At 43.8% G+C, this 26,769-nt stretch overlaps 1 protein-coding gene across 5 annotated transcripts in view; it reads right to left on the bottom strand.

Moving 5' to 3' along the window:
- The window catches only part of LOC126251640 (basic salivary proline-rich protein 3-like), a 101,830-nt gene extending 75,917 nt beyond the window's left edge, over positions 1–25,913 (bottom strand). For 4 of the 5 annotated variants that reach the window (XM_049952189.1, XM_049952190.1, XM_049952191.1 and 1 more), the window contains exons 1-2: positions 25,811–25,913; positions 13,996–14,035 (exon numbers count right to left, since the gene is read on the bottom strand). In XM_049952189.1, coding sequence (XP_049808146.1) covers positions 13,996–14,035; positions 25,811–25,873 — 103 coding nt within the window. In that variant the 5' untranslated portion in view covers positions 25,874–25,913. The remainder of the gene's footprint in view (positions 1–13,995; positions 14,036–25,810) is intronic. The other variant, XM_049952192.1, reaches the window with a different exon arrangement.
- Between the last annotated feature and the right edge of the window lie 856 nt (positions 25,914–26,769).

Genomic DNA, 26,769 nt, shown 5'->3' with positions numbered 1-26,769 from the left:
TTTGAGATATGGTTAAACAAGAACGATTGTTTGTAATTGATTATTCACCGTGCCTACTATCAATGATTTTAGTTGCGGCCGCAAAATAATATGATTCTTATTCGTGTTTATGTAATTCAATCAAAGTGAAGATTTGTATATTGCATCAGTAAGAGGGCAAATGTCCGAATTGAAGTTTATAATAAAGTCTCTTTTGAGTCAAATTAAAATTGTAAAACAATCACAAGCTTGTCCAACACCAGTGATCCCGGGCTTCCCATTCCCTTTAAATAACTGTGGTGAGATTGTAATTTTGATTTTCTAAAGAATTTGGTAGTGCCACGGTCCAAGTGTACTTTGAGTTAGTTATGTTGCAAGTTTTATAACCTCTTCCGTTTGTTACACTGAATTTACTTACTTGATATATATATTTTTGTGTGATCTGTGACTTCTAGATTTTAAGCATGTAATGTTTATCATTAGTTTTTCAGCTGCTCGGACTTTTTTGTTTCTTACTGTACTTCAAAATTTCCCCTAAAATGCGTTTGAAAGGAGATTCTAAGATCGATCAACATTCAAGAAAAATGTGGTAGAGCCAATAAATTTAAATCGGTTGCATATTTGAAAACTTTTCAAGTAAATTACTTTTTTAAAGTAAACAACAGTCCATTCAAAAATTGGATGCACGGAAAGCAGAATATTAAATAGGATGCGAACTGACAGAAAGCGACCACCACAAGATGAAAGCGTTTGCCTGTAAAAGCAGTCATGTTGTAACAATCCGAGTCTCACTTTCTAGACTGCACAAACTCGTGAAATCCAAGGCGTGCCTCGGTCAATGTGCTCCACGTATTATCGACGCAAGCAATCCTAATCAGCGGACATTGTTTCCGAAGGAACTGTAAATACGCACATTCGAATCTGCTCTGTGCGCTCTGTGGAGCATATTTTTTAAAAATAAGTATCGTCTGTCTAGCTCCCCAGAGAGACAACAGGGAAACGAGCAGGTGCGAGACTGAGATCTGTGTTTGGAGAGTCTGTTAGTGCGACAGTGGTCTTACACGAGCGGGTGCGTTGTAAACTAAGACGGCTCATGAGAATCCGTCAGGGTATGAGTAATGCTCAGCTGTTTAACTGTTTTTGTGATTGCTGCCGGTGTATGCAGTCATGAACAGTGTTGGAGTGTTTATAACTTTATTTCAGACGCAGCCGGGGGGATTCAGGTGAGCAATGGTTATTAGGACACCGTTTTCTGAGAACAGCCGTGTAAGATTTGGTACACCTCCTAAACAGCAAAGAATTTCTTCACAAATTCCGTATCACTTCGATCTCAGTCACAGATAATTAAAGGAGACATTTAAGCACTTAATTTTCAAGTACACTGTGGGAGAATAAAATACCAACACCAGAAAGATAGAAAATTTTTTAATTTTATCTTGTGCGTATGCGGTCTAGAAGGAAGAATTGTAGATGGTTTGGGAGTGTACAACGTGTGAAATCTGGTACACAGAGCTGTCACTACTGGCAGAAACGACGATTTTAGGGTGGCTGGGAGTCGGGTGTATCCGAGCTCGGATGACACAGATACGTCATTCCATGTTGATTGAACTCTATGCCATTTCATCAGTCATAGTAAATGAAGAGTGGTGGCATGCAAGTCTATCTGCAGCTCATGGCCAAACAAAAACATAACGCAGCACGTAGGAATTATCTGAATGGGGACAGAAATCAATACAGGTGATGTAGATGTACAAACAAACAAAGTATTACAATGCCAAAAAATTGGATGATTTATTTAAGAGAAAGAGCTTCACAAACTGAGCAAGTCAATCACGCGTTGGTTCACCTCTGCCCCTTTATGTAAACTGTTATTCGGCTTGTCATTGATTGACATACACTATTGGCCATTAAAATTGCTACACCACGAAGATGACTTGCTACAGACGCGAAATTTAACCGACAGGAAGAGGATGCTGTGATATGCAAATGATTAGCTTTTCAGAGCATTCACACAACGTTGGCGCCGGTGGCGACACCTACAACGTGCTGACATGAGGAAAGTTTCCAACCGATTTATCATACACAAACAGCAGTTGACCTCGTGTAAGGAGGAGAAATGCGTACCATCACGTTTCCGACTTTGATAAGTCGCCTGTCGCGATTGCAGTTTATCGTATCGTGACATTGCTGCTCGCGTTGGTCTAGATCCAATGACTGTTAGCAGAATATGGAATCGGTGGGTTCAGGAGGGTAATAAGGAACGCCGTGCTGAATCCCTCGTATCACTAGCAGTCGAGATGACAGGCATCTTATCCGCATGGCTGTAACGGATCGTGCAGCCACGTCTCGATCCTTGATTCAACAGCTGGGGACGTTTGCAAGACAACAACCATCTGCACGAACAGTTCGACGACGTTTGCAGCAGCATGGACTATCAGCTCGGCGACCATGGCTGCGGTTATCCTTGACGCTGCATCACAGACAGGAGCGCCTGCGATGGTGTACTCAACGACGAACCTGGGTGCACGAATGGCAAAACGTCATTTTTTCGGATGAATCCAGGTTCTGTTTACAGCATCATGATGATCGCATCCGTGTTTGGCGACATCGCGGTGAACGCACATTGGAAGCGTATATTCCTCATCGCCATACTGGCGTATCACCAGCGTGATGGTATGGGGTGCCATTGGTTACACGTCTCGGTCACCTCTTGTTCGCATTGACGGCACTTTGAACAGTGGACGTTACATTTCAGATGTGTTACGACCCGTGGCTCTACCCTTCATTCGATCCCTGCGAAACCCTACATTTCAGCAGGATAATGCACGACCGCATGTTGCAGGTCCTGCACGGGCCTTTCTGGATACAGAAAATGTTCGACTGCTGCCCTGGCCAGCACATTCTCCAGATCTCTCACCAATTGAAAACGTCTGGTCAATAGTGGCCGAGCAAGTGGCTCGTCACAATACGCCAGTCACTACTCATGATGAATTGTGGTATGGCCGGCTGTTTCGGTTGCTGCACCACCTCGATCTTGTTTTATAAGAGGTCGCAAAATTTTCCGTACTGTTGGCCGTGGGATGGACACTGCACGAGTAGTAGCACTCGCCGCTGCACGTACTGCATTGACAGTTATAAAACTATAGCAACAGCAACCTCGTCAACAATTTCCACCGGGGTAGGACGTCTTCCTCTTTCAGGTGCCACACCAAACACACCCGTGTTTTCGAATTCCGTTATTATCTCATTTAAACCACTTAATGACATCTGGCCTTTCCTCTGGCTTTTTAGTCGGCGTTACTCTTTCAGTGTAGCGCTGTAATTGCTGCTGTGCACATAAAACAGTCTCACTAAGAGCGTACGGTCCCTCTTCTCGGTATCCTTATTGTTCATTCACGTTATCGCTTTTCAAATGACAGCGTGGGTGTCATATCGTCATACAAAGACGGTACACAGCCAGATTTCGACACTTTTGCCGAAATTGGAACTAATTTTTTCCAGTGTAAATAGGTTACGCATTTGCAAATCTACCAATTTTGCTGCCATACGGTAATTACAACCCATGATTGTCCTCCGTGAGTAACTACGATTTAATTACAACTACCCGGTAATACCCAAATACGACCAAGTATATTGGCACAATAGTACAAACAATGGAAATAATTGTTTGTGAACAGAGCACACACGTAAGCTTGATTTGGGGTTCTGTGATTTCACTTATTAACAAACGTCCATCCATAAAAGATTCTCACCATCCTTGAAACTAGATACAGTGAAAGTTTTTCTAAAAAAAAACAGTCATTTAAAAAACAAAATCAACATGTAACATGTGTTGTACTCAACGTAAAGTACAGATTCGTATGACTGTACTCACCCATAGTGAGACAAAGGACACGTAACTCATCAAATTACGTCAGAGCAAACGTAACTTCCGTCAGTCATTGAAATGCCGTCACTCACAACACACGTGGTGGAGATATGCGGCAAATGAGTCCCAGCGAGTCGTCACAACAACACGGAAACGGTGGCTTTGCCATTTCCGTTTCATGAAGGTCGGCGTCCTTGCGCGACCTCAAGCACCTAACACATCATGATTACTATCTTGCATAGTGTCATTAGTCCTCCGGTAATTTTGTAGACCATTAACGTTATATCCTAACTGCGACAGAGAAATTGCCTGTATCTACTTGCGGACCAGATTCTGAAGGACCATGTCTATTTATAGGCCGAAGCGGCGCCTATGCTGCATACTCACAAGAACGGCATATACTCGTAACGCATTTATTTTGGTAAGAGTATTTCAGCGATGTAATGCAGCAATGTTTAGTCCAGGTTATGGCAGGTTACATTAAGTCATGATAGGTATAAAATAAACAAAACACAACAAAAGGTATACCTTAAGAGCTTTGAACACCATCTTTGTGAACACTTTTTCTTCTTGGATAATGTGAGGCAAAACTCTTCTACTGCAAGCTTTTGGATTTTCATATTTTGAAAGGTGGTTGTATGGACGTAAACAAGAAAAAAGCCAGTAAACGTAGCTCTAAAGTGCGCACCTTAAGTGACATGAGCACTTTTCCGTATTCGCTACTATTAAACAAATCTATTCCGCTGAACAGGTGTTCATAGCTCTTAAAATATGCATTTTATAGCCAATGTTTACTAGACAATTCTTTCTTCTTTTGGTCCACACTACATCCTTCCAAAATACGGAAAGCAATGAGCTAGCAGTAGAAGAGATTTGTTTCACAGTATCGAAGAAGAAAAAGTGTTCACAAAGCTTAAGACATTTATTATTTGCGTCAAATGATCGTTCGTGTCACCTTCTTGAAAATTGACCATCCCTCTACAACGGCGGATCATTATTGTGATACAATGAGGAGAAGACCTGTCTTTTAAGAGAGAAGAAAATTAAATGAAATATGAATCTGTTACTCATTTAAACTAAAGAATCCCTTACAACAGCAGCTTAAAGACTTCACACGGATCTAATAATACAGTAAACCGTCAAAAGTATTCACTAATGCTATCTTTTCCATTTTAAAATCTTACATTTTGACGACGAGTCGTCAAACACGTCACTCCCTGTTTCATCCAGGCTATGTAGTTGATTATTTCTGATTTTTCGGTAGCTGGACGTAACATAGCCTACTTTAGATCACTGCCTAATCAGCATATCATGTGTGAGTATACGAGAACAAAATATTCATTTTTCTTTTGTTTGAATTTTTGGGGAGGCTTCGAATATTCACAAATTCAGTTCAAGCCTGGCGTTTACTCTGCCAATAAACATTACACTCTTTACGTGTCCAAGAAATAAAATGGAGTGTACGTGCGTGCGTGTGTGTGTGTGTGTGTGTGTGTGTGTATGGGGGAGGGAATTGGCCGTTTCCTTGTGTTCTGGGGCAAGGTCGACGCTGTCAGTCCTCTAGTACAATGAACTATTCTGGAAAGTCTTCTGCGAGACGATCAGGTGTGAAAAAAATGGTTCAAATGGCTCTGAGCACTATGGGACTTAACTTCTGAGGTCATCAGTCCCCTAGAACTTAGAACTACTTAAACCTAACTAACCTAAGGACATCACACACAGCCATGCCCGAGGCAGGATTCGAACCTGCGACCATAGCAGTCGCGCGGTTCCAGACTGTAGCGCCTAGAACCACTCGGCCATCCCGGCCGGCTAGATGTGAAAAAATAAATACATAAAAAACCAAAAACTTCAACCTCTAAGGTCTGTGGCGAGCCTGTAGAATGGATGGTCGCTGAATCGGAAAACCCTTTCTGGCACTTTCCACGACCTAGTCTAAGCTCACCGCACAAAATGTCGAGTACAATCCATCAATGACTGGACGATCGGACAGAAGCCTACTCGGAAGTTATAGATCATCGTCCAAAGGCTGACTTAAACAGGAAACGTCGTTTAGTGAATTCTTAGAAGTGAACAGACGGTTGTTGTAAATTGTATTTGCTATGTACTGTGAAGTTTTACTTTGATAATTAGCACTTAACCATTGAGGGCCTTTTTCTGTTTTATATTACAAGCTGTGTTGCAGACTTAATCATTCAACTAGTCACAAAGATAAGTAAACATTTGAACTAAAAAAAATGGCTCTGAGCACTATGGGACTTAACTTCTGAGGTCATCAGTCCCCTAGAACTTAGAACTACTGAAACCTAACTAACCTAAGGACATCACACACATCCATGCCCGAGGTAGGATTCGAACCTGCGACCGTCGCGGTCACGCGGCTCCAGACTGTAGCACCTAGAACCGCACGGCCACTACAGCCGGCCCATTTGAACTCATTTGTTACTAATTTGTTGGAGTGTTGTAGAACCTTCGTTCTCCTATCCTGTTATCTGTTGTGAATTGGCAAGAGCCAATTCACGGGGTTTGGAGGAAGCCGAAAGGCACGCGTTTAAGCTCACGCAGGCTGGCGTGAGGTCTGGAACAGGTAAAGTAATTATATCATCAAGAAAAGTACGTAGCTGGTGGAATACTTAACTTTAATCCATAATTGGTGAACATTGGTCTGACTGTACATGCATCCCAAGATAAATAACAAATGATAATGGCGCCTTGCTAGGTCGTAACAAATGACGTAGCTGAAGGCTATGCTAACTATCGTCTCGGCAAATGAGAGCGTAATTTGTCAGTGAACCATTGCTAGCAAAGTCCGCTGTACAACTGGGGCGAGTGCTAGGAAGTCTCTCTAGACCTGCCGTGTGGCGGCGCTCGGTCTGCAATCACTGATAGTGGCGACACGCGGGTCCGACGTATACTAATGGACCGCGGCCGATTTAAAGGCTACCACCTAGCAAGAATGTGTCTGGCGGTGACACCACATTATCTGAACCTGGCGCATAGCTGAGTAACCGTGGCAGGGAGAAATAGTCTTAGCGGTGTACTGCACCAGAAGCCGTTTCACGAACTCACAAACTCGGCCTACCGTAACTACACTGGCAACTCGGCACAGCAGTAGCGACGAGGCCTTTACAAAACTGGCTACGAGGGTTTGCAAAAGTTAGACACCCATTAATATAGCACACTGGTCAGTTTGGGACGCCGTTGATAGCGTGGAATTCGTACCAAACGATCATGTGATTCTCCACTGCAGACGTGAATCGTGGCAGTGACAGAATGATAGGATTGACACCGTATTTGGACGTGTTCATGACCGTACTGTGAATTACGTTGCCAGATTTCTTGATTTATTAGCACTGTGACTACAGGGAAGGATGTACCAGTCGCAGATATGTAACACGGCCAGTCACTGTTTATTTATTCCCACAACGTGTTTCAAAGGTTTAAACCTCCATTATCAGATGGATTTACACTTGTACAACGCGTTTCAAAGATTTAAACCTCCGTCATCAGATGGATTTACATTTGTTAGTATGACGTGTGTGTGTGTGTCTGTGTGTGTGTGTGTGTCTGTGTGTGTGTGTGTGTATGTGTGTGTGTGTCTTGTGTTACGATTTTTTGGAGGAATTTGTGGCACTGTCTGGTGGAGAAACAAAACACTATTTCAGAACATGGTGGATGTAAAAAGATCCCAGTCGACGGAAACGGGAAGCAAGTGTGACGCTTGTCAATGTCAATGAAATTCACGAACAGCTTTGTAACTTAAGATGTTATTTTATTTGTACTTTGAAGGTTACCGGTTTCAGCATTTCACTATTTCATCTTCAAGCCCCATATGCATTTCTCCAAATAAACGAAAATGTCATATAGAAACATAAATCTCTGGATGTCGTGAATTAAGCCATTGCACTAGTGTTTCATTCGAAGAGTTGATAGCAACAAAGCACACCTGCAATCCAAGAAGCAATTTCATTGACATTGACAAGTACTTAACCAGCCGAAATCCCATGATGGGCCAACAGAGTTTGAGTGTCACGCTTTGTCAGTGGCAATGAGAGAGCTGTCAGTGAATCCAGATTCTGAACCAGTTTGCGAGCGAACATTGCGAACAGTGGATATTTGGAGTCCAGTATCTCTCAAGGGGCCACTGCTCATTGAGGAATATAAATCTGGACATCTCCAATGGCGCAAACAACACCGAAACTGGACAGTATCTGACTGGAGACGTGTAGCGTGCTCCTACTACTCGTAATTTCGTCTGTTTCCAAATTATGCAAAGGAATCGATGCACCGATGACCCAACGAGACTTTTAACCCGTAGTATGGGGTGGGTGTATTTCAATCCTGCGGTGGTTCTGCAATGTTTGTGGGTGGTTCTCGTATCATGACGGGCCCGTTGATTGAAGGTACTGTGAACGTGAACCAGGATGTTTATTTCCACTTTCTCGGTGACCTAGTGTCGTCCCTTGTCTCACAACTCGATCTGTATTATGTATACGCTTCCGCCTTTGGGGTGTACAACAGTCGTGTCCCTGCAACTTCCTGGCAGATTAAAACTGTGTGCTGGATCGAGACTCGAACTCGGGACCTTTTCCTTTCGCGGGCAAGTGCTCTACCATCTGAGCGACCCAAGCACGACTCACGCCCTGTCCTCACAGCTTTACTTCTGCCAGTACCTGTGTCCTTGGCTTGAAGAACAGTCAGGCATCCAATCACAGATCAACTGGACTGATAAATCAGACTATTAATCCAGCAGAAAATGGTTGGGACTGTTTGGAACAGCGAGTGAAACGTAGGTATGAACATCGCAGTAAGGCTGAAAATCTGCGAGATCCAGTCATTAATGAGCGACTTCAGCTGAAAGTGGGATACCTGAAAAACCATGTGGACTCTATTACTCGACCAGCTGACACCATTGTTGGGGTAACAACCGGTGTTACTCGCTGTCTTGTTTGGTTTGCTTATTAGCTTAGTATACACATAAAGGGCTCTGTCTGGGGTAACAACCGGTGTTACTCGCTGTCTTGTTTGGTTTGCTTATTAGCTTAGTATACACATAAGGGGCTCTGTCTGGATAACCACCATTTCTAAAGATATTCGCAAGGTGCAGATGGAACCTTCAAGCTCTTGGTCCGTGTCTAACGGCCTCCAGAGAGTCACTGACGTTCGGTAAACTTAGTACTTGGTGTAATCCCAAAGGAAGAAATCCAGTGGTTATATGTTGGGTGATTCTGAAGGCCAATTGATGCGACCACCAAGTCCAATGCATCTTCCCGGAAATGTTGTATCCAAACAGGTACAAGCCTTTAACCCCAAAATGAGGTTCGGATGTGTGTACATAATAACTAGAATATGTAACCTCCACGTCAATTTAAAAGATATAAGTCTACATGTCATATTTTCTGCCTTATTCGCGTCTGTAATCAGGGAAAGGTTTCTGGGATACCCTGTACTTTGATGTTAAATGAAATAATTGTCAAATTTAGCCCCACTTCTGCACAACCCCCAGCTCGAACTCCACTCCACTTAACTGCTGCATGGTATCCCAATTGCATTTAAAATAAGGGGAATGTCCTACGTATTTTGGAAAATTCAAGACTCGGAAACTTGAGGAAACGAGGCGGATTGCTTATACTGATAATAACACAAAAACACAATAACACTAACTTCCGAAACTGCTTCGGATATAAAAACACCTATTGGACAGGCGACATCTCAACACATCTGTAAATTGACTGGGCTAAGTCTTGGAGGAGCAACAGAAAATAGGTTATTACCTCTAAACCCATCGACACCTCCAGACAGCCCACAGATTATGCTGGGATTTCGCAAAACACGACGTCTTCTCCACTGGTAAATGAAGGATAAGCAGGAGAATATCACTTATGGTGAAAGCATCCCCAAGGGAACACTTAACACAGTAAACTAAGGGCTAAGGGAATTCATGCCGAAGTCTTATGGCCATACAATTCTAGTACTTCCAGAAGATTCCAATTACTCTGCAGCAACTATGGTCTGCGATATCTGCTTGGGGAAACCCTCCATCCCACAAAGTACCATCCTGACTCATTCGTCTCCAGAGACAGATCTTTTCTATGATAAAATGAAACGGGTACACAGATTAACAGTCGAAAGGTCAACAAGTTAGAATTCTTGTGAAGCAGCTGAGAGTCTCTCCATTGGTGGCGTCCTTGTAGTGCTGTCTCCAAAACGATCGTTTCAAAGACAATAATGTACCTATGCTAACGGATGATAGGTACTATGTAAAGGACACCTACAGCGGGTAAAGGGTTAAAATTGATGTCGCCATATTTATTAGAACTAAATATAATTCAGCTGTCCCTTCATATGGTTTTTATGCAACCCACAACGCCTTCGAATATCACATACCTGAGTTTCATATTCTCTTGCAAGCTACGTACAAACTATTAGTCCTACATAAAAAATGAACAGGGCCATTATGTAGAAAATTTAATGCAGTTAAATTTCGTTCTGGGATACGTTCTCGTTAGAGGCCGGGAGGCCGTAGTTTTAGAATTATTCAAGAAATGACCTTCAATTTCGCTTTTCTAGAATAATTCGCAAACTGTGGCCTCCAGCAGAAACGTATCCAAACATAACATTTCAGTACATAAAATTTCCTAATGTTTTTTTGTAGGACAAGTAGTTTGCAAGTGAGAGAATATGAAAATCTCACACGTGATTTTCGAAGGCATTGTGGAGTGATTAAAATCCATAGGTAGGGGCAGCTGAACCACACTGTATAGTACAGCATAAAGTACGTAAAAATATTTTGAACCTCTTGTTTTTAAAATTCTTATTGATATGTAGTTATGCAAAAACATTACAGCCGGTTATAATCACAATCTTCACTTTGAATTGTCCTAACTGAATGAGATTTTCACTCTGCAGCGGATTGTGCGCTGATATGAAACTTCCTGGTGGATTAAAACAGTGTGCCGGACCGAGCTTCGAACTCAGAACCTTTGCCTATGTCGGGTGAGTACTCTACCGTCTGAGCTCCCCAAACACCACTCACGGTCCGTCCTCATTCCTTTACTTCTGCCAGTACGTCGTCGCCTAACTTTCAAACTTCACAGAAGCTCTCCTGCGAAAGTTGCAGGACTAGCACTACTGGAAGAAACGATATTGCGGAGACATGGCCTAGCCACAGCCTGGGGGATGTTTCCAGAATGAGATTTTCACTCTGCAGTGGAGTGTGCGCTGCCAGAAAGTTTCACATCAGCGCACACTCCTCTGCAGAGTGAAAATATCGTTCTGGAAACATCCCCCAGGCTGTGGCTAAGCCATGTCTCCGCAATATCTTCTCTTCCAATAGTGCTAGTTCTGCAAAGTTCGGAGGAGAGCTTCTGTGAAGTTTGGAAGGTAGGAGACGAAGTACTGGCAGAAGCAAAGCTATGGGGACGGGGCATGATCTCGTGTTTGGGTAGCTTAGACGGTAGAGCACTTGTCCGCCCAAGGCAAAGGTCCCGAGTTCAAATCTCGGTCTGGTACGTAGTTTTAATCTGTCCTATACCTTCCCCCTCCACAGCAACGAACGTTAAGAACGATTATCATTCTTCTGCTCCATAACAAAAGACCCATTTACTGTCTGGTACAAGTCTCTCCACTCCAGATGGAGATCAACGAGGCACTGAACAAGACGTGGCGGCTTATTATTGAATGTTTACAGCAAACGCCAATTGTCAGCTGGTGGATACTGATGGCACAGGATCCCCAGACACCTGCCGTGAGGTTGCCGTCGGTATAGAAAGAAAAAATGTGGTCACTATGCACAGAAATACATTACATGAATGTGAAAATATGGGGTTCAGGCTGCTGTACAGTTTTTATCATTACTTTAGCTCACATGTCTACTCGTGGGAAAGCTTCCCACAGCCGAACATTATGGCCTGATAATATAATTGCTTACAAATTTCAAACTACACTGAAGGATGCTGATCTAGCACCTGTGAAAACGGACATACTTCACAAAAACTAGTACGAAATGTCATAAATTACTGTAATCGACACTATCTACTTCCAAGAATGAACTACTTGTTCGTTCAGTGAGTTCTCACACTGACTCAGAAAGCAAAATTAAAGAGGTGGTTGTTTTAGTATGCGATCAAATCCCATTAATTGCTTTTAAATGTTCCAGAAATCCATCTAGTCACAAACACATGCACAAAGTCAATCATGACATTTTAAGCCGCCTAGTTCCAAAATATAAAGCTGCTCAACTTAGCAAAATTCCAACGCTCTTACAGTCCTCAAATTTTTCTATTCCCCACTGCTGCATCACCGTAGTGATTCGCAGAAAATCAGCGAGGATCTATCACCAAAGTGACCGCAAATGTCTCTAAGTCTCCACTGGGACAATGAAACAGTCACTTGCAAAATGTAATCGCGAACACTTACGTTGACAAATTACTGATTGTGGTTCACTGGAGTCCAAAATCACAAGCAAAAGACCTCGAGTGCAGCTGCGCCGGTTTCTATCATTTTTGCTTTAAATTTGAAAAATGGCTCTCATTCACAACAACACAACAATTAAATTCGGAACTTTGTGGATCAATCATTTTGTGACATTATAAATCTAGTTTCAGTAATTCAATTACTACAGTTAAAAAACGGTATTTAATAGCCACATCTTAACATATTAAACAATAAAAAGAAGCTGAATAACTAATGTGCGGTAAAATTTGGCCTAAAGCGTGTTTACATTCTTGTTTTGAGGATGTCATCGGACCTTTCATTTGCTGCACCACATTTCAATTAAAATTGATTTTATTTGTTGTCACTTCAAGTACATCTTTTAGCGAAGTATCTGGGATATAGGAAGATACGGATCAAGTAGCATAACACGGTACTATCATTATATGTGGCTTGCTGCGTTGTTGAATTCTGGCTTAATTATCTTAACAAGTTACATCAAAGCTTCATTCACCATTCGTCTGTACACTGCAGACTTCGTAGTACTCGTTAGCAAACAGACGGTAATATTTCTGTTTGGTAAACTATAGCGTATACACGAAAACCGCGTATCGTTTATCTGCAAAATAGCGGCGTAGCTAAACATTATCACAGTGGAGTTCATTCTGGTCTGTTTGTAAAATGTTACTGATATCAGAGCTGTTATTCTGTTTATTCTACCTCCAGATGCTCTCAGAATAAACGTGACAACGTTCTCTTGCTATCATGGGATATTTAACTGGAACTGCAGTGGCCTGTGCCCTGAAATCCTTCCAGAGTGAAACACACCCGAGTCAAAAGTTAAATTCTTCATTTATCTCCTGCTTATTTTTTCAGAAATAAATACAGAAATCTTCTTTGCGTGTTAACCCGATGCAGTAATAACTCCGTCTTCGAACAGTATGTACGTATCGTGTATTTTTCTCCATATATGTGAGCCCCCACATGAACGGGGTAGTCAAATGAGAATGAGACAGATGAAAAAACGTAAGTAAACTGTTTATTATATCGAAAATGATGGCAATAACTGTTAACACTTTTATCCTACTGCGAGGCAAGGCGTTCAATGACTCCATGGAAAAATGTTAGCGGTTGCCTACGGAATCACGACTGTACCCAGATAAACGCAAATCTACGTCCACGAATGTCTTTCTTCAGGGCTCCCAAAATACGGAAACCACATGGGAAGAGGTTGCGTCTGTATGGCGGATGTGTGAGGGCTTCCCAGTGAAACTTCTGCAGCGTGGTGGAAACAACCTTAGCAACATGTGGGTGAGTAAGCTACACATCTTCCATACAGTCCCGAACTCGTCTTTGTACTGCAGCCAACAAATAGTTCCTACTACAAGGAGCTTTTGAGTATCGTTTTCATCCAGAGTACGAAGCTACAACTTTAATGCTCCATGAGCTCAAAATGTCTTGCATACCAAAATAGTTTTATTAAAGAATGGTCCATTGTACAAACAACTAGTTTCAATGATAATTCACTTAGCATACTGTGATATTTCGGAACTAGTTCGACATGAATTTACATACGGTGGAAACGCCATCTCGAGCTACAGGCAAGACAGAACAGATCTTCTGTACAGTAGCATCTGACCTAAGCGTCAGTTCTCCGAACAGTATTATAATAAGGTACACTCACGTACTGCGTTATTGGATGCTACTCAACTCACCTGCACCCTGGGGTACAGCCAATCCCAATCCCACGGTCACCTGAAACAACAAGTTCAAAAAATGGTTCAAATGGCTCTGAGCACTATGGGACTCAACTGCTGAGGTCATTAGTCCCCTAGAACTTAGAACTAGTTAAACCTAACTAACCTAAGGACATCACAAACATCCATGCCCGAGGCAGGATTCGAACCTGCGACCGTAGCGGTCTTGCGGTTCCAGACTGCAGCGCCTTTAACCGCACGGCCACTTCGGCCGGCAAACAACAAGTAATACATAACTACGGAGTCTTTCAGTAACGGATGTGTTATATGAAATGTTCTCGGTGCACTAGTTGTTTTAACCCTGTGGCGCCTACTATCCACTTAAGTGGATGGCCGTTAATGGTCGCTTCTTTGGCGTTTTCAGTCAGGCATGAGGCCGTAGAGGCATCCCCACTACAGTGGGAACTCCCTGCTTGTGTTATGCCATGCATGCATTTGAAAATGCCAGAGAAGTTACCATTAAAAGCTGTCCATTGCATTGAAAACGTTACACCAAAGAGTTAATTCTCTACAAAAATCCGAGCTTCAAACAATATCCAGCAATTTCTTCCTCATAAAACCTCCGAAATGTGAAAGAAGTGTCTGAATCACACACACATCACCTTTAAATGCGATGCCACTTGTGAAAGACGAAAACCTGATGTCGGCATCTACTGTCGTAACCAGTTTACATACGAAAATCTAAACCGATTTTGCCAGCCCCGTCAAATATCGGTTTTCCGATAATCGGTTTTACACACACGTGGTCTGTTCAGTCAGTACGGTGACTGTTTCTCTTCAGTGACTTATTGGGGGGGGGGGGGGGGGCAAGGGGTTGGAGAGGTAGTGAACACTTCTCGCTGAATCTGTTTCTAATTCTTGTTCTTGTCCTACGCTGCATAAAAGTTCACTCCGACAAGATAAGTCGAAATTTTTAAAGGCGAGTATAAACCTGACACCTGTAACGCGTTGCAAACGGTACAGCGTTTTCATGTGAGCAAATATAGATTGAAGAAGTTCCAGAGTAGATTTTGGAGAGTTTAAGTGACAACCAGAAGCGGTATTCCAAAATCGGTTTACGAAAACCGGATTTGGGAAACCCATGTAAAGGTAGTGGCAGATGAACTACACTCATGTTCATAAAGTAAGGATAGTGCTGATGGATGGTGAAACAACGCTCTGGCGGGCGGTTTGTGGGTTTAAACCACCTCGAGGTATGACCATGCGGTGCATTTGACCTGCGGTCGTCGCACGGTGGCGCTGGCAGCAGTCCACATACGCAGAGGTGTGTTGGTGCATCTCAGAGTACGGTGGAGCAAGTAAGTGTGCAGACGTTTTCAGATGTGCTAATGGTGACTGTGTGTTGAAAATAGCTCAAAGAACACGTATCGATGACGTTATGAGGGGTAGAATACGACGGCGACTGGAGGCTGGTCAGAAACAGTAGGTCGTAGCAGAGACCCTCCGTGTGACACAAAGTGTGATCTCAAGATTTTGGCAACCATTCCAGCAGACAGGAAACGTGTCCATGCGCTACAGCACTGAACGTCCACAGTGTACAGTACCACAAGAACACCGATATCTCAGCATCAGTGCCCGCAGAAGGCCACGGAGTATGCAGGTAGCCTTGCTCGGGACCTTACTGCAGTCACTGGAACAGTTGTCTCCAGACACAGACGACTGAACAGACATGGGTTATTCGCCCGGAGACCTGCAAGGTGCATTCCACTGACCCCTGGTCACTGGAGAGCCCGTAAAGCCTGGTGTCATGAACACAGTACATGGTCACTGGACCAGTGGTCACAGGTTATGTTCACGGACGAGTCCAGGTACAGTCTAGAGAGTGATTCTCGCCGGGTTTTCATCTGGCGTAAATCAAGAACCAGATACCAATCCCTTAACGTCCTTCAAAGAGACCTGCATGGAGGTTGTGGTTTGACGGTGTGGGGTGGGCTTATGACCGGTGCATGTACACCCCTGCATGTCTTTGACAGTAGAACTGTAACAGGTCAGGTGTATCGGGACGTCATTTTGCACCACTATTTCCGCCTTTTCAGGGGTGGAGTGGGTCCCATCTTCCTCCTGATGAATGATAACGCACGGCTCCACCGAGCTGCCATCGTGGAGGAGTACCTTGAAACAGAAGATATCAGGCGAACGGAGTGGCCTGCCTGTTCTCCAAACCTAAACCTCATCGAGCACGTCTGGGATGCTCTCGGTCGACTTATCGTTGCACGTCTTCAAACCCCTACGACACTTCAGGAGCTCCGACAGGCACTGGTGCAAGAATGGGAGGCTATACCCCAGCAGCTGCTCGACCACCTGATCCAGAGTATGCCAACCCGTTGTGCGGCCTGTGTACGTGTGCATGGTGATCATATCGCATATTGATGTCGGGGTACATGCGCAGGAAACAGAGGCGTTTTGTAGCACATGTGTTTCGGGACGGTTTTCTCAACTTATCACCAACACAGTGGACTTACAGATCTGCGTCGTGTATGTTCCCTATGTGCTAATGCTTTTAGCGCCAGTTTTGCAATTATCTTTGATTTATGAGCATGTGTGAGGATGTGGTAGCGACCACTGTGACCAGAGATTACACTGGAAACAATCATATTTCGTCCGCGGTGTTTTTGTTTCTATCGCAATGTGTAATTCGTGACATATTCTTATGCAGTTTATCACAGTCTTTTATGTGTGATTCCATCACTTCGATAGTCACCCTTGCTTCCCTGACGATGTACGTCGAAAACTCAGATTTTTGTAGAGAACTAGCTGTTCCCAGCCACGCATTGCTGTGGCTGGGTCTGGTTACAATGAACAGAAAGAAAAATGACAAACGCACACGTTTCTAATACGTATGGAAATTGGATATATGTCTCTTCCTTCTCCTGTCCATCTTCTCTGACCATCTTCTCTCCCCCCCCTCTCTCTCCATCTCCTCCTGCCACTCTCCACCCTCCTCCCTCCCCCCCTCAATCACCTCCACCCTCTTTCTTTGTCCACCTACTGTTGCCCGGGACATCTCTCTCCCCATCTCTCCGTTCATCACCTTCTACCCCATCTCTGTCCCTCCTCTTATCCCTCTCCATCCCCTCCTGCCTTTCTCCCTCTCTCAACCCATCACCTCCTCCACCCTTTGTCCATCTTCTCCTCCCTATCTCCTCCTAGCTCTCTCCCTCTGTCCATCACCTCCCCTCTTCTCTGCCCATCTTCTCCTCCTCTCTCCATCCCCTCCTGCGCCTCTCACACCACTTTCTCGTTCATCATCTCCTGCCCACTTTCTCAGTTCATCCACTCTCTAGCTCGTCCCACCTTTCCACTTTCTGTGTATATTTCCTCTCATCCCTTGTCCATCTCCTCTTCGCCCCTGTCTGATCTTGAGCCTCATTTATTGTTATAATCGGTTCTGTAGCAGTATCCAAATCATAAGCCGATAATCCATAAATACAACTTTCCTATTTGCTAAGAACGTTTCACTAACATATACACACCAAAAAAAAATTTACGTCACCTTGGTTGCGAGAGTTCCGGAACCTGTACAGAAAATTGGAATCGAGATCAATATAAACGTCATTTCCGCCCATTTTATTGCTCACGAAAACCACGCATTACTTGTTGTACCACCATACAGCGAGACCTTCAGATTTGGTGCTCCACATTGCTGTACGCACTGGTACCTCTAATACCCAATAGCACTTCCTCTTTTATTGATGCATGCCTGTGTTTGTTGTGGCGTACTATCTACAAGTTCATCAAGGCACTGTTGGTCCACACTGTCCCACTCCTCTACGGCGGTTCGGCGTAGATCCCTCAGAGTGGTTAGTGGGCCACGTCGTCCATAAACAGCCCTTTTCAGTCTATCCCAGACATGATCGATAGGGTTCATGTCTGTAGAACATTGAGCCGTGTATCGACTCATGCTACACCTTGTATTTCCCAACTTGTGGTGTGGCTTGTAGTAACTGTAACCACTGTGTGTGTCAGCTTTGGTAGCAGTGCGTGGTTACGGTCTCTTGGTCAGTTGCTTACTGTTGAGTTCGAGAAATTGTTTCACTGTCTGAAATCTTTGTGTGGCGCAAAAGCTGATTTGTTTGTTATGTTTCAGCGTCCTAGTAATTATGGAACCGCGAAAGTGTCCTGGAATAAACTTGTTGAAGAGGGAACATTTGTTGTATGAATTGGCTAACCGCCAGCAGCCCACGGGAGGAAGTGTGTCGGAGCTGGCAGCGCGTTTACGGTCTGCACTTTCGTCTCCGGTGGTCATCACGCCGGAAGTGATTGGTGAGGGTAAGGCGTCAGCAAAATTCTTGGGTGAGGCGGTTGATCGTCTCAGAGATACTATATCCTTCTTAGAGGATGCTCAGCCTAGTGGCAGGCAATTAGACAGGGTGCGGGCGCAGTTAGCTCACCTCGGTAATCGGGTACGTGACTTAGGGTCAGTTGAATTAAGTGGCTCAGATAACTCGACACACAATTGGTTTTGTGTTGATCAACCGCGTCCGTTAGGTTCCGAGCATTACCCTCTGGTCTTTAACCTCTGTTAGCTCATTGGTTGTCAGCTTCGAATAGTCCCTTCAACCTTGCTCATCTTGTGAGGCTTAGCTCGGTGCCTTCTACTGTGTAGAGATGTCGGATTGCCAGTGGCATGCTTCCTCTGCATGGTTGAAGCCCGAAATGGTATCTCGCTATTTTTCGTTGCTGGCTTAGCAATGGCTGTGAGTTGGTCGTCTTGTCGGTCTTAGGTCGGTGCCGTCCCGGGGCAGGGATGTCGAGGTAGCCTGAGGGCATGTTTCCTCTGCAGGGGTGGGTCCGACCGAGTGTATCGCTTGCGGCCTTTCGTGGTCATTGTCTTGTGCCTTTTATAAGCTGCTAGTTAGTTTATTTCGCGATATCACCCCCCAGGTTCTAGTTTGAGGGGAGGAGGTTGAGCCGTGTATCGACTCGTGCTACACCTTGTATTTAGATTGCATTGGTTTTCTTCTTCCCATGACATGTTTGTTTGATATGTTGTCTGTCATTAAGTGGCTGCTTGGTTGTCTTTTCCCTCTGCTATCGATATCTGCGTTTGCTTCCGGGAAACTGCTGTGGAGGATGTGAGGTCTTTGACCGATTGTAACCTTGTGTGGTGGCGCGGAAGTAGGGGCGGAGTGCGCTGAGAGAGTGTGGTGGACACGGGAGGGCAGTGTGGCTCGCCAGCGCGGACTAGCCGTGGTCGGTTGTACCGAGTCGCCATGTGATGTATGTCGGTTGTGTGGAACGAGCGGTCGAGTTGACGGAAGAGCTCCCCGCGGGTTGGTTGTATACAGAATCGCCCCACGAGTAGTTGCTGTTCATTTCACCTTGGTGGGACGTTAACAAGCTTCTTTAAGTCCTCCGTTTCAACACTGGAGTTTAAAAGGAGACACCTAACATGAAGGAGCGGTCACTACCCGTCAACGTTGCAGAGAAGACGTGAACTCTGGTGACAGAGCGTGTTGTCGCGTGACCGTGGCGTGTTGGGTACACTGGCGACGCGTGCGCGGTCGGATGTGTGGATCCTTACCATCGGAGGTCGTGTACTGCCTGTTCGAGCATAATTGCAAGTTAAGTTAGTGGAAGGTTTGATCATTAAGTAATAAGTTTGCGTAACCAGTGTCTCTTCTGCCTTGTGGCCTCCGGCGATCGGGTTTCCTGTCCCTGGCACCAGTGTAATTGAAGTTGTTTCGCTATTATGTCGTGTGTTATGAGTAAATTCATGCTTCTTGTTGGTTGATCGTGTGGTCGCTCATTCAGGACTGTGTGGTGTAATGTTTCCTTGCACGAGGTTAGCTCTAATTCTGTCAGCAAGTTAAGCCACCTTATTACAAGTTTTCGCTGGCTAAAAGTCGGTGCAGTGACCAGCCTGAGAGTGGCAATTGTGTTTACGGGCGTATTTAAGTTGGTCAGTATTCTGCCTAGCCTGAGCATCCCTGAGTGGGTGATTTGTGGCCGCCTTACACGGGTCCGTCATATCTGTTATGTTCTAATGATATTCCAGGACACTTTTGTTTAAAAACCTTTTAAATTCCTCCATTCCTTTATTGCCATTAATCGTGTGTTTGCTGAGGCCTTTGATTTTTTTTTTTAATGGCGGTGTGGGTAGCTTCACTACCTCACCGAACTTTATTAACAAAGTTCTGTATTTACTGTAGTAGCCTGTTTACTAATGTTCTTTAAAATTTTTAAACTGTTGTATTGCTACAAAGTACTTGATTGCCGTTAGCGGCGTGTTTTGAAAGGCTGTTACTGCCGTACTGTTAGCTTCTGCTTTTTTTTTAATTTTAAACTGTTGTATTGCTATAAATAGCTTGATTGCCGTTTTTAAAAGAAATTTTTAAACTGCTGCATTGCTGTAAATTACTTGATTGCCGTTAGCGGCGTGTTTTGGAAAGGTTGTTGATTGCCGTACTGTCACTTCCATTTTTTTAAAAAGAAATTTTTTTTAAATTGTTGTATTGCTATAAATGATTTGATTGCCGTTAGCGGCGTGTTTAAAAGGCTGTTTATTGCCGTATTGCTAGTTTCTGTAAGATATGAATAAAACATCTGTGTGTGAGAATATCAACTCGACAGTAAACTACTAGAAATTTGGCCCCGTTTCCCAACTTGTGGTGTGGCCTGTAGTAACCGTAACCACTGTGTGTGTCAAACATGCTGTCCTCTCTAGTAGAGCGATGTCGTTTTCCTGAAGGGAATCATTCACAAGATATGCACGATGGGGGCGCGAATTGTCGTCCATGAAGACGAATGCCTCACCAATATGCTGCCGGGATTGTTGCACTATCGGTCGGAGGTTGGCATTCACGTGTCGTAAAGCCGTTACGGCGTACGTCGGCCCTACATAATGCCACCCCAAAACAGCAGGGAACCTCCACCTTGCTGCACTCGCTGGACAGTGCGCCTAAGACGTTCAGCCTGACCAGGTTGTCTTCGACGATTGTCTGGTTGAAGGCATATGCGACACTCATTGGTGAAGAGAACGTGATGCCAATCCTGAACGGTCGATTCGGCATGTTGCTGGGCCCATCTGTACCGCACTGCATGGTGTCGTGTTTCCAAAGATGGACCTCGCCATGGACGTAGGGAGTGAAGTTGCGCATCATGCAGCCTACTGCGCACAGTTTGAGTGGTAACACGACGTCCTGTGGCTGCACGAAAAGCATTATTCAACATGATAGCTTTGCTGGCTCCGAGCCATAATCCGTAGGTAGCGGTCATCCACTGCTGTAGTAGCCCTTGGGCGGCCTGAGCGAGGCATGTCATTGACAGTTCCTGCCTCTCTGTATCTCCTCCAGGTCCGAACAACATGGCTTTGGTTCACTCCGAGACGCCTGGACACTTCTTTTGTTGAGAGCCCTTCCTGGCAGAAAGTAACAATGCGGACGCGATCGAACCGCGGTATTGACCGTCTAGGCATTGTTGAACTACAGACAACACGAGCCGTGTACCTCCTTCCTGGCGGAATGACTGGAACTGATCGGCTGCTGGAACCCTTCCGTCTAATAAGCGCTGCTCTTTCATGGTTACATCTTTGGGCGGGTTAATGACAATACTGAACAGACTGTGTCTGTGATGCAATATCCACATTCAACGTCTATTTTCAGGAGTTCTTGGAACTGGGGTGAATCCACGACATTATCAGCACCCATGAACATGGAATTATAACCACCATCACATATGTTTCCGATAAATTAAAGGGAAATGGCCCGAAATCTGCAAGAACAAACACGAAAGCTGGCTCTGTCATTACGAAGGATCGTACTGCACAGAGATCTACCAACTGAAAAGCCTGGGACGCCATATCCTAGGGTCCAGGTTACGACATTTTTGTTACAAGTAATGTCTTCAGGAAGTCATCGCAGAGTTCTGCTCTCCGCGGAGAATAGTAAATAGGTTTAATATCTCCAACTGTTATAAAAATCACGTAAAAATCTGAAATTCGCCAACGATGTAGCATGTCAAATATCTGTTCTCAGTTTTACTTATGACTGGGGTTTCGTTAGTTTTTAATTTTTTAAATTAATGAACTTTATCTTTCAGGTAACTTTCAAACCAAGCGCTGATGTTTAGCGTTTAGGTTAGGTTGTTTGGGGGAAGAGACCAAACAGCGAGGTTATCGGTCTCATCGGATTAGGGAAGGAAGTCGGCCGTGCCCTTTCAAAGGAATCATCCCGGCATTTGCCTGGAGCGATTTAGGGAAATCACGGAAAACCAAAATCAGGACGGCCGGACGCGGGATTGAACCGTCGTCCTCCCGAATGCGAGTCCAGTGTGCTAACCACTGCGCCACCTCGCTCGGTAAAGCGCTGATGTAAACAGATTAGTATTATATTAAATCATATTATATATTTATTATTATTGTCATTAAAATCATTGGCTATGTAGCATATTATAAGTAGTGATGACAACAAGTTTTATTTGTTACGGGAGGCCCCCTTTCCGTAGCACCAGCACCTGCTGTATGAAGCAGACCCGGCAACGCAGACTGCGCTCCTCCCTGTCTCTGCCATGTTGAGGTTTGAAATCAGCCTTTGAGTCGTGTGACGGAGAGCAAAAAAGCGAGTTTCTAACATCACGTACTGTGCGAAGTAGAGCTGACGTTTACGATTTTCCTCATTTGTTGAATGTCTTGTATTAGTATCACTCATGTAGTAGTACAATTAACGCAACTTGTCCAAAATTTCCAGTATTAGTACGATAGTTATCATCTTTACGTTTGTCCGTGTGTAACGATAAGAAACATTTTGAACCCTGTGTGAAAGATTTTTATGTTGCAAGCAACAGAATTACAGTTCTTCGCTGAATTCCTGTATTTGTATCAAAGTGAGTCAATTAGTTCGCTGCTACCACAGGAGTAAAAAAGAAAACATAGGTTTGACAGAAAGTATTTAGTCTTTGACAACTCCTCAACAATACATGTGAAATATTTTATTATGCTTTTATAAGAAATGAGATACGTCTCTGTTCCATAATGCCCGGTTTTCACAAAAATAAGTGATTATGTTCTATGCGTTTCACTGAGTCCAGTACAGACAGCGAAACAATGTTAATATAAGAAGCATGCTGTATTAGAAAATGAGTATTGAGTTTGATATTAACGTCCTCTCGTCTCAAAATTTCTGTCATCCATCAAGCTTTGGATGTGAGGTGCAAGGTTTATATATCATTAATCGAGTTTTTTTCAAGTGACGCTGGTGCATAGCGATAACAGTCAGGGCCGGCAATGGCGGTGCTCGGTCACTGCTAGAGCACTGGTTATTATTTGTGTTTTACTGTCCCTGTAAATACATATCGGTAAAACGAATATCTCGCTAGCATAATTCCGGTCCGCCACAGTGAAAGGGTACATAAAATTCTGTTTAAAAAATTCATTTTGTTTGCAGTGAATAACAAACTAACACTTCGAGTTGGCATTGGGTGTCACATGAAAGACGTGATTAGCAATATCTGTTTGAGGTGACTCCACCTGCACATTCCAAAATTGAACTGCAGGTATCTGCTGAAACACCAGAAAAGATGATCCTGACGACTCTTAGGAGGGAGGCCCTTTATACAGGGTGAATCAGTTGCCCCTACCCGTGGGTTTTATGCAACTTGCAACGCCTTCACAAACGACGTTCCCCATTTTCATATTCTCTCACTTGGTATGCGCAAACTTTTTGTCGTACAGAAAGAATGAACAGGACCTTTTTGTAGGAAATTTTATGTACTTAAATTTTGTACTGGGACTGGTTATTGCTGCAGGACACAGCGTTTGAGTCACTCAATAAAAATACTTTTGAAAGTCATTTTTGTTGGCTTTTATTGAATAATTCGGTAGCTACGGCCTCCAGCGAAAATGTACTACACCCCAAAATTTATCCACATTAAAGTTCCTACAAAAACGTCCAGTTTAGTTTTTTCTGCAGGACCAACAGTTTGCATATAGCAAGCGAGAGAACATGAAAATCTCACACATGGTCTTTGAAAGCGTTGCAGGTTGCATAAAACTTATAGCTAGGGGCAGTTGAATCACCCTGTAAATAGGATATTGCAAAAAAGTATTCTATATTATCAGAGGAAACAAAAGAAAAATTCGGAGTAGGAATTATAACTCGTGGACAAGAAATAAAAACTTTGAGGTTTGCCGATTACATCGTAATTCTGTCAGAGACAGCAAAGGACCTGGAAGAGCAGTTGAACGGAATGGACAGTGTCTTGAAAGGAGGGTTTAAGATGAACATCAACAAAAGCAAAACGAGGATAATAGAATGTAGTCGAATTAAATAGGGTGATGCTGAGGGAATTAAGATTAGGAAATGAGACTTTTACAGTAGAAGATGAGTTTTGTTATTTGGGGATCAAAATAACTGATGATAGTCGAAGTAGAGAGGATATAAACTGTAAATGCAATGGCAAGGAAATCGTTACTGAAGAAAAGAAATTTGTTAACTTCGCGTATAGAGTTAAGTGTCAGGAAGTCGTTTCTGAAAGTATTTCTATCCAGTGTATCCATGTACGGAAGTGAAACATGGACGATAAATAGTTTAGACAAGAAGAGAATAGAAGGTTTCGAAATGTGATGCTACAGAAGAATGCTGAAGACCACATGGGTAGATTGCATAAGTAATGAGGAGGTACTGAATAGAACTGGGTAGAAGAGAAATTTGTGGCACAAATTGACTAGAAGACGAGGTCGGTTGATAGGACATGTTCTGAGGCATCAAGGGATCACCAATTTAGTATTGGAGGGCAGCGTGGAGGGTAAAAATCGTAGAGGGAGACCAAGAGATGAATACACTAAGCAGATTCAGAAGGATGTAGGTTTCTGTAGGTACTGGGAGATGAAGCAGCTTGCACAGGATAGATTAGCATGGAGAGCTGCATCAAACCAGTCTCTGGACTGAAGACCACAACAACAACAATATTTTCAGAGATGACAGTGTGCACTGAAACAAAACAAAAATGTCCAGTATACATGGCCCTAAAATGCATATCTTACGAGCTATTGGCACTTGCTGATTTTTACTGCCTTGAAACACATGTCCTTTTCAACAAGCGCACATAACCCAAGATATGTGTTTTAGACGCAATGTTTACTGAACTTTTTTCGTTGTCCATTTTCATATTTTGGTGGCGCAAAGACTGTTCCATAAAATTTCTGGCCTGCAGCCGCATATATTCGACTTCTTCTTCCAACATTTTAGCTGAATATTGTACAGAGTGAGCTCACTCTGAAGATGCCTGGACGGTATACAGCCGAAATATTAGAAGAAGATGTCGAATTTATGCGGCTGCATGGCCGAAATTTTATGGAACTTTTTTCATTGTTTTGTTCGATTGTACTACCTCTCAAACTACAGAAGTTTCTTTTTTAACGCGATCATATTTATCATTCGATTCATATTAAAAATAAGTAGTGGCAAATAGAAGACCATTCGCACCCGTTTGGTAACTCTACCAGTCCTTAGCTTGAGCGTGTAAATTCACTAATCCCAAACAACTTCACCTGCAGAACGGAATATTACTTTCCGTCACATATGTGACCAAACGCTACGCGAGATTTCGCCACTGCAATACAGAAACCTTTGCTGAAACTACTGTAGCTATGTTCACTTGAACTGAACAGTGTTCCAGAAGTTGCGTGCAACGGGATACAGCCGCTCTCGTCAGCTGATCGAGATGTCGGTTTCAACATAATGACGTCACGCGTGGTCTGTATTATCTACTGTCTAATCCCGGTAAGAATGACGCGGTGGACGTGGAAGTGAGCGGAGGATGTGGACTCACTCACCAGGCAGGTTGCGACGGCAGCCCCCAGCCAGAGCGGGGGCGGGCTGTGTCGGACTCTTCCCATGGTGAGCACTGCTGCTGCTCTAACAGCGGCGTGCCTGCAGACTCGCTTTTATACCCTTCCGGCGGAAACTTGGTGGCCCGGGTATCATTTTTATTGCGCTTTTTTTGCTGCTGACCTGGCCGTCCAGCTGCTGACAGCAGAGGTCACAGAGCGCCACGCACTGTGCACTCACAACAGAGTGTCAAATTTTCGCATAACACAGTTTGTCATTATCACTTGCGCGAAGGTTAATGACAGAGTTTTACGGCGAGCGCCCGCAAATCTGATCCAGACGTTTCCACACATCCTCTGTGCTAAGAGCTATTCCTGTAACATCTGTAATAGCTGGATGCACGGAAAATACCTCGGGTAAGTGTTCACTCATCTCATCAGCATCTACGCCATCGACCAGCCGCTGACTCCAAATACAAGAGATTTCGGAAATCGCTCAAATAGAATATGAACCACTTAAAGTAGTAGATGAGTTTTGTAATTTGGGGAGCAAAGAAACTGGTGATGGTCAACGTAGAGAGGATATAAAAAGTAGATTAGCTCTGGCAAGGAAAGCGTCACTGAAGAAGTTTGTTAAGATCGAGTATAGATTTAAGTGTCAAGAAGTCTTTCCTGAAAGTATTTGTATGGAAGTGAAACATGGACGATGAATAGTTTAGACAAGAAGAGAATAGAAGTTTTAGAAATGTGATGCTACAGAAGAACGGTGAAGATTAAATGGCTAGACCATATAACTGAAGACGTACTAAACAGAACTGGAGAAGAGATGAATTTGTGGGGGCAACTTCACTAGAAGAAAGGATTGGTTGGTAGGACACGTTCTGAGGCATCAAGGGATCACCATTTTAGTATTAGAGGGAAACGTGGAGGTTAAAAATCGTAGAGGGAGACCAAGAGATGAATAG

Source organism: Schistocerca nitens, chromosome 4 (genome assembly GCF_023898315.1).
Source record: "Schistocerca nitens isolate TAMUIC-IGC-003100 chromosome 4, iqSchNite1.1, whole genome shotgun sequence".
Taxonomy (NCBI): Eukaryota; Metazoa; Arthropoda; class Insecta; order Orthoptera; family Acrididae; genus Schistocerca; species Schistocerca nitens.
The sequence above is the reverse complement of the archived record's forward strand: the minus strand, read 5'-3'. Positions and strand labels throughout refer to the sequence as shown.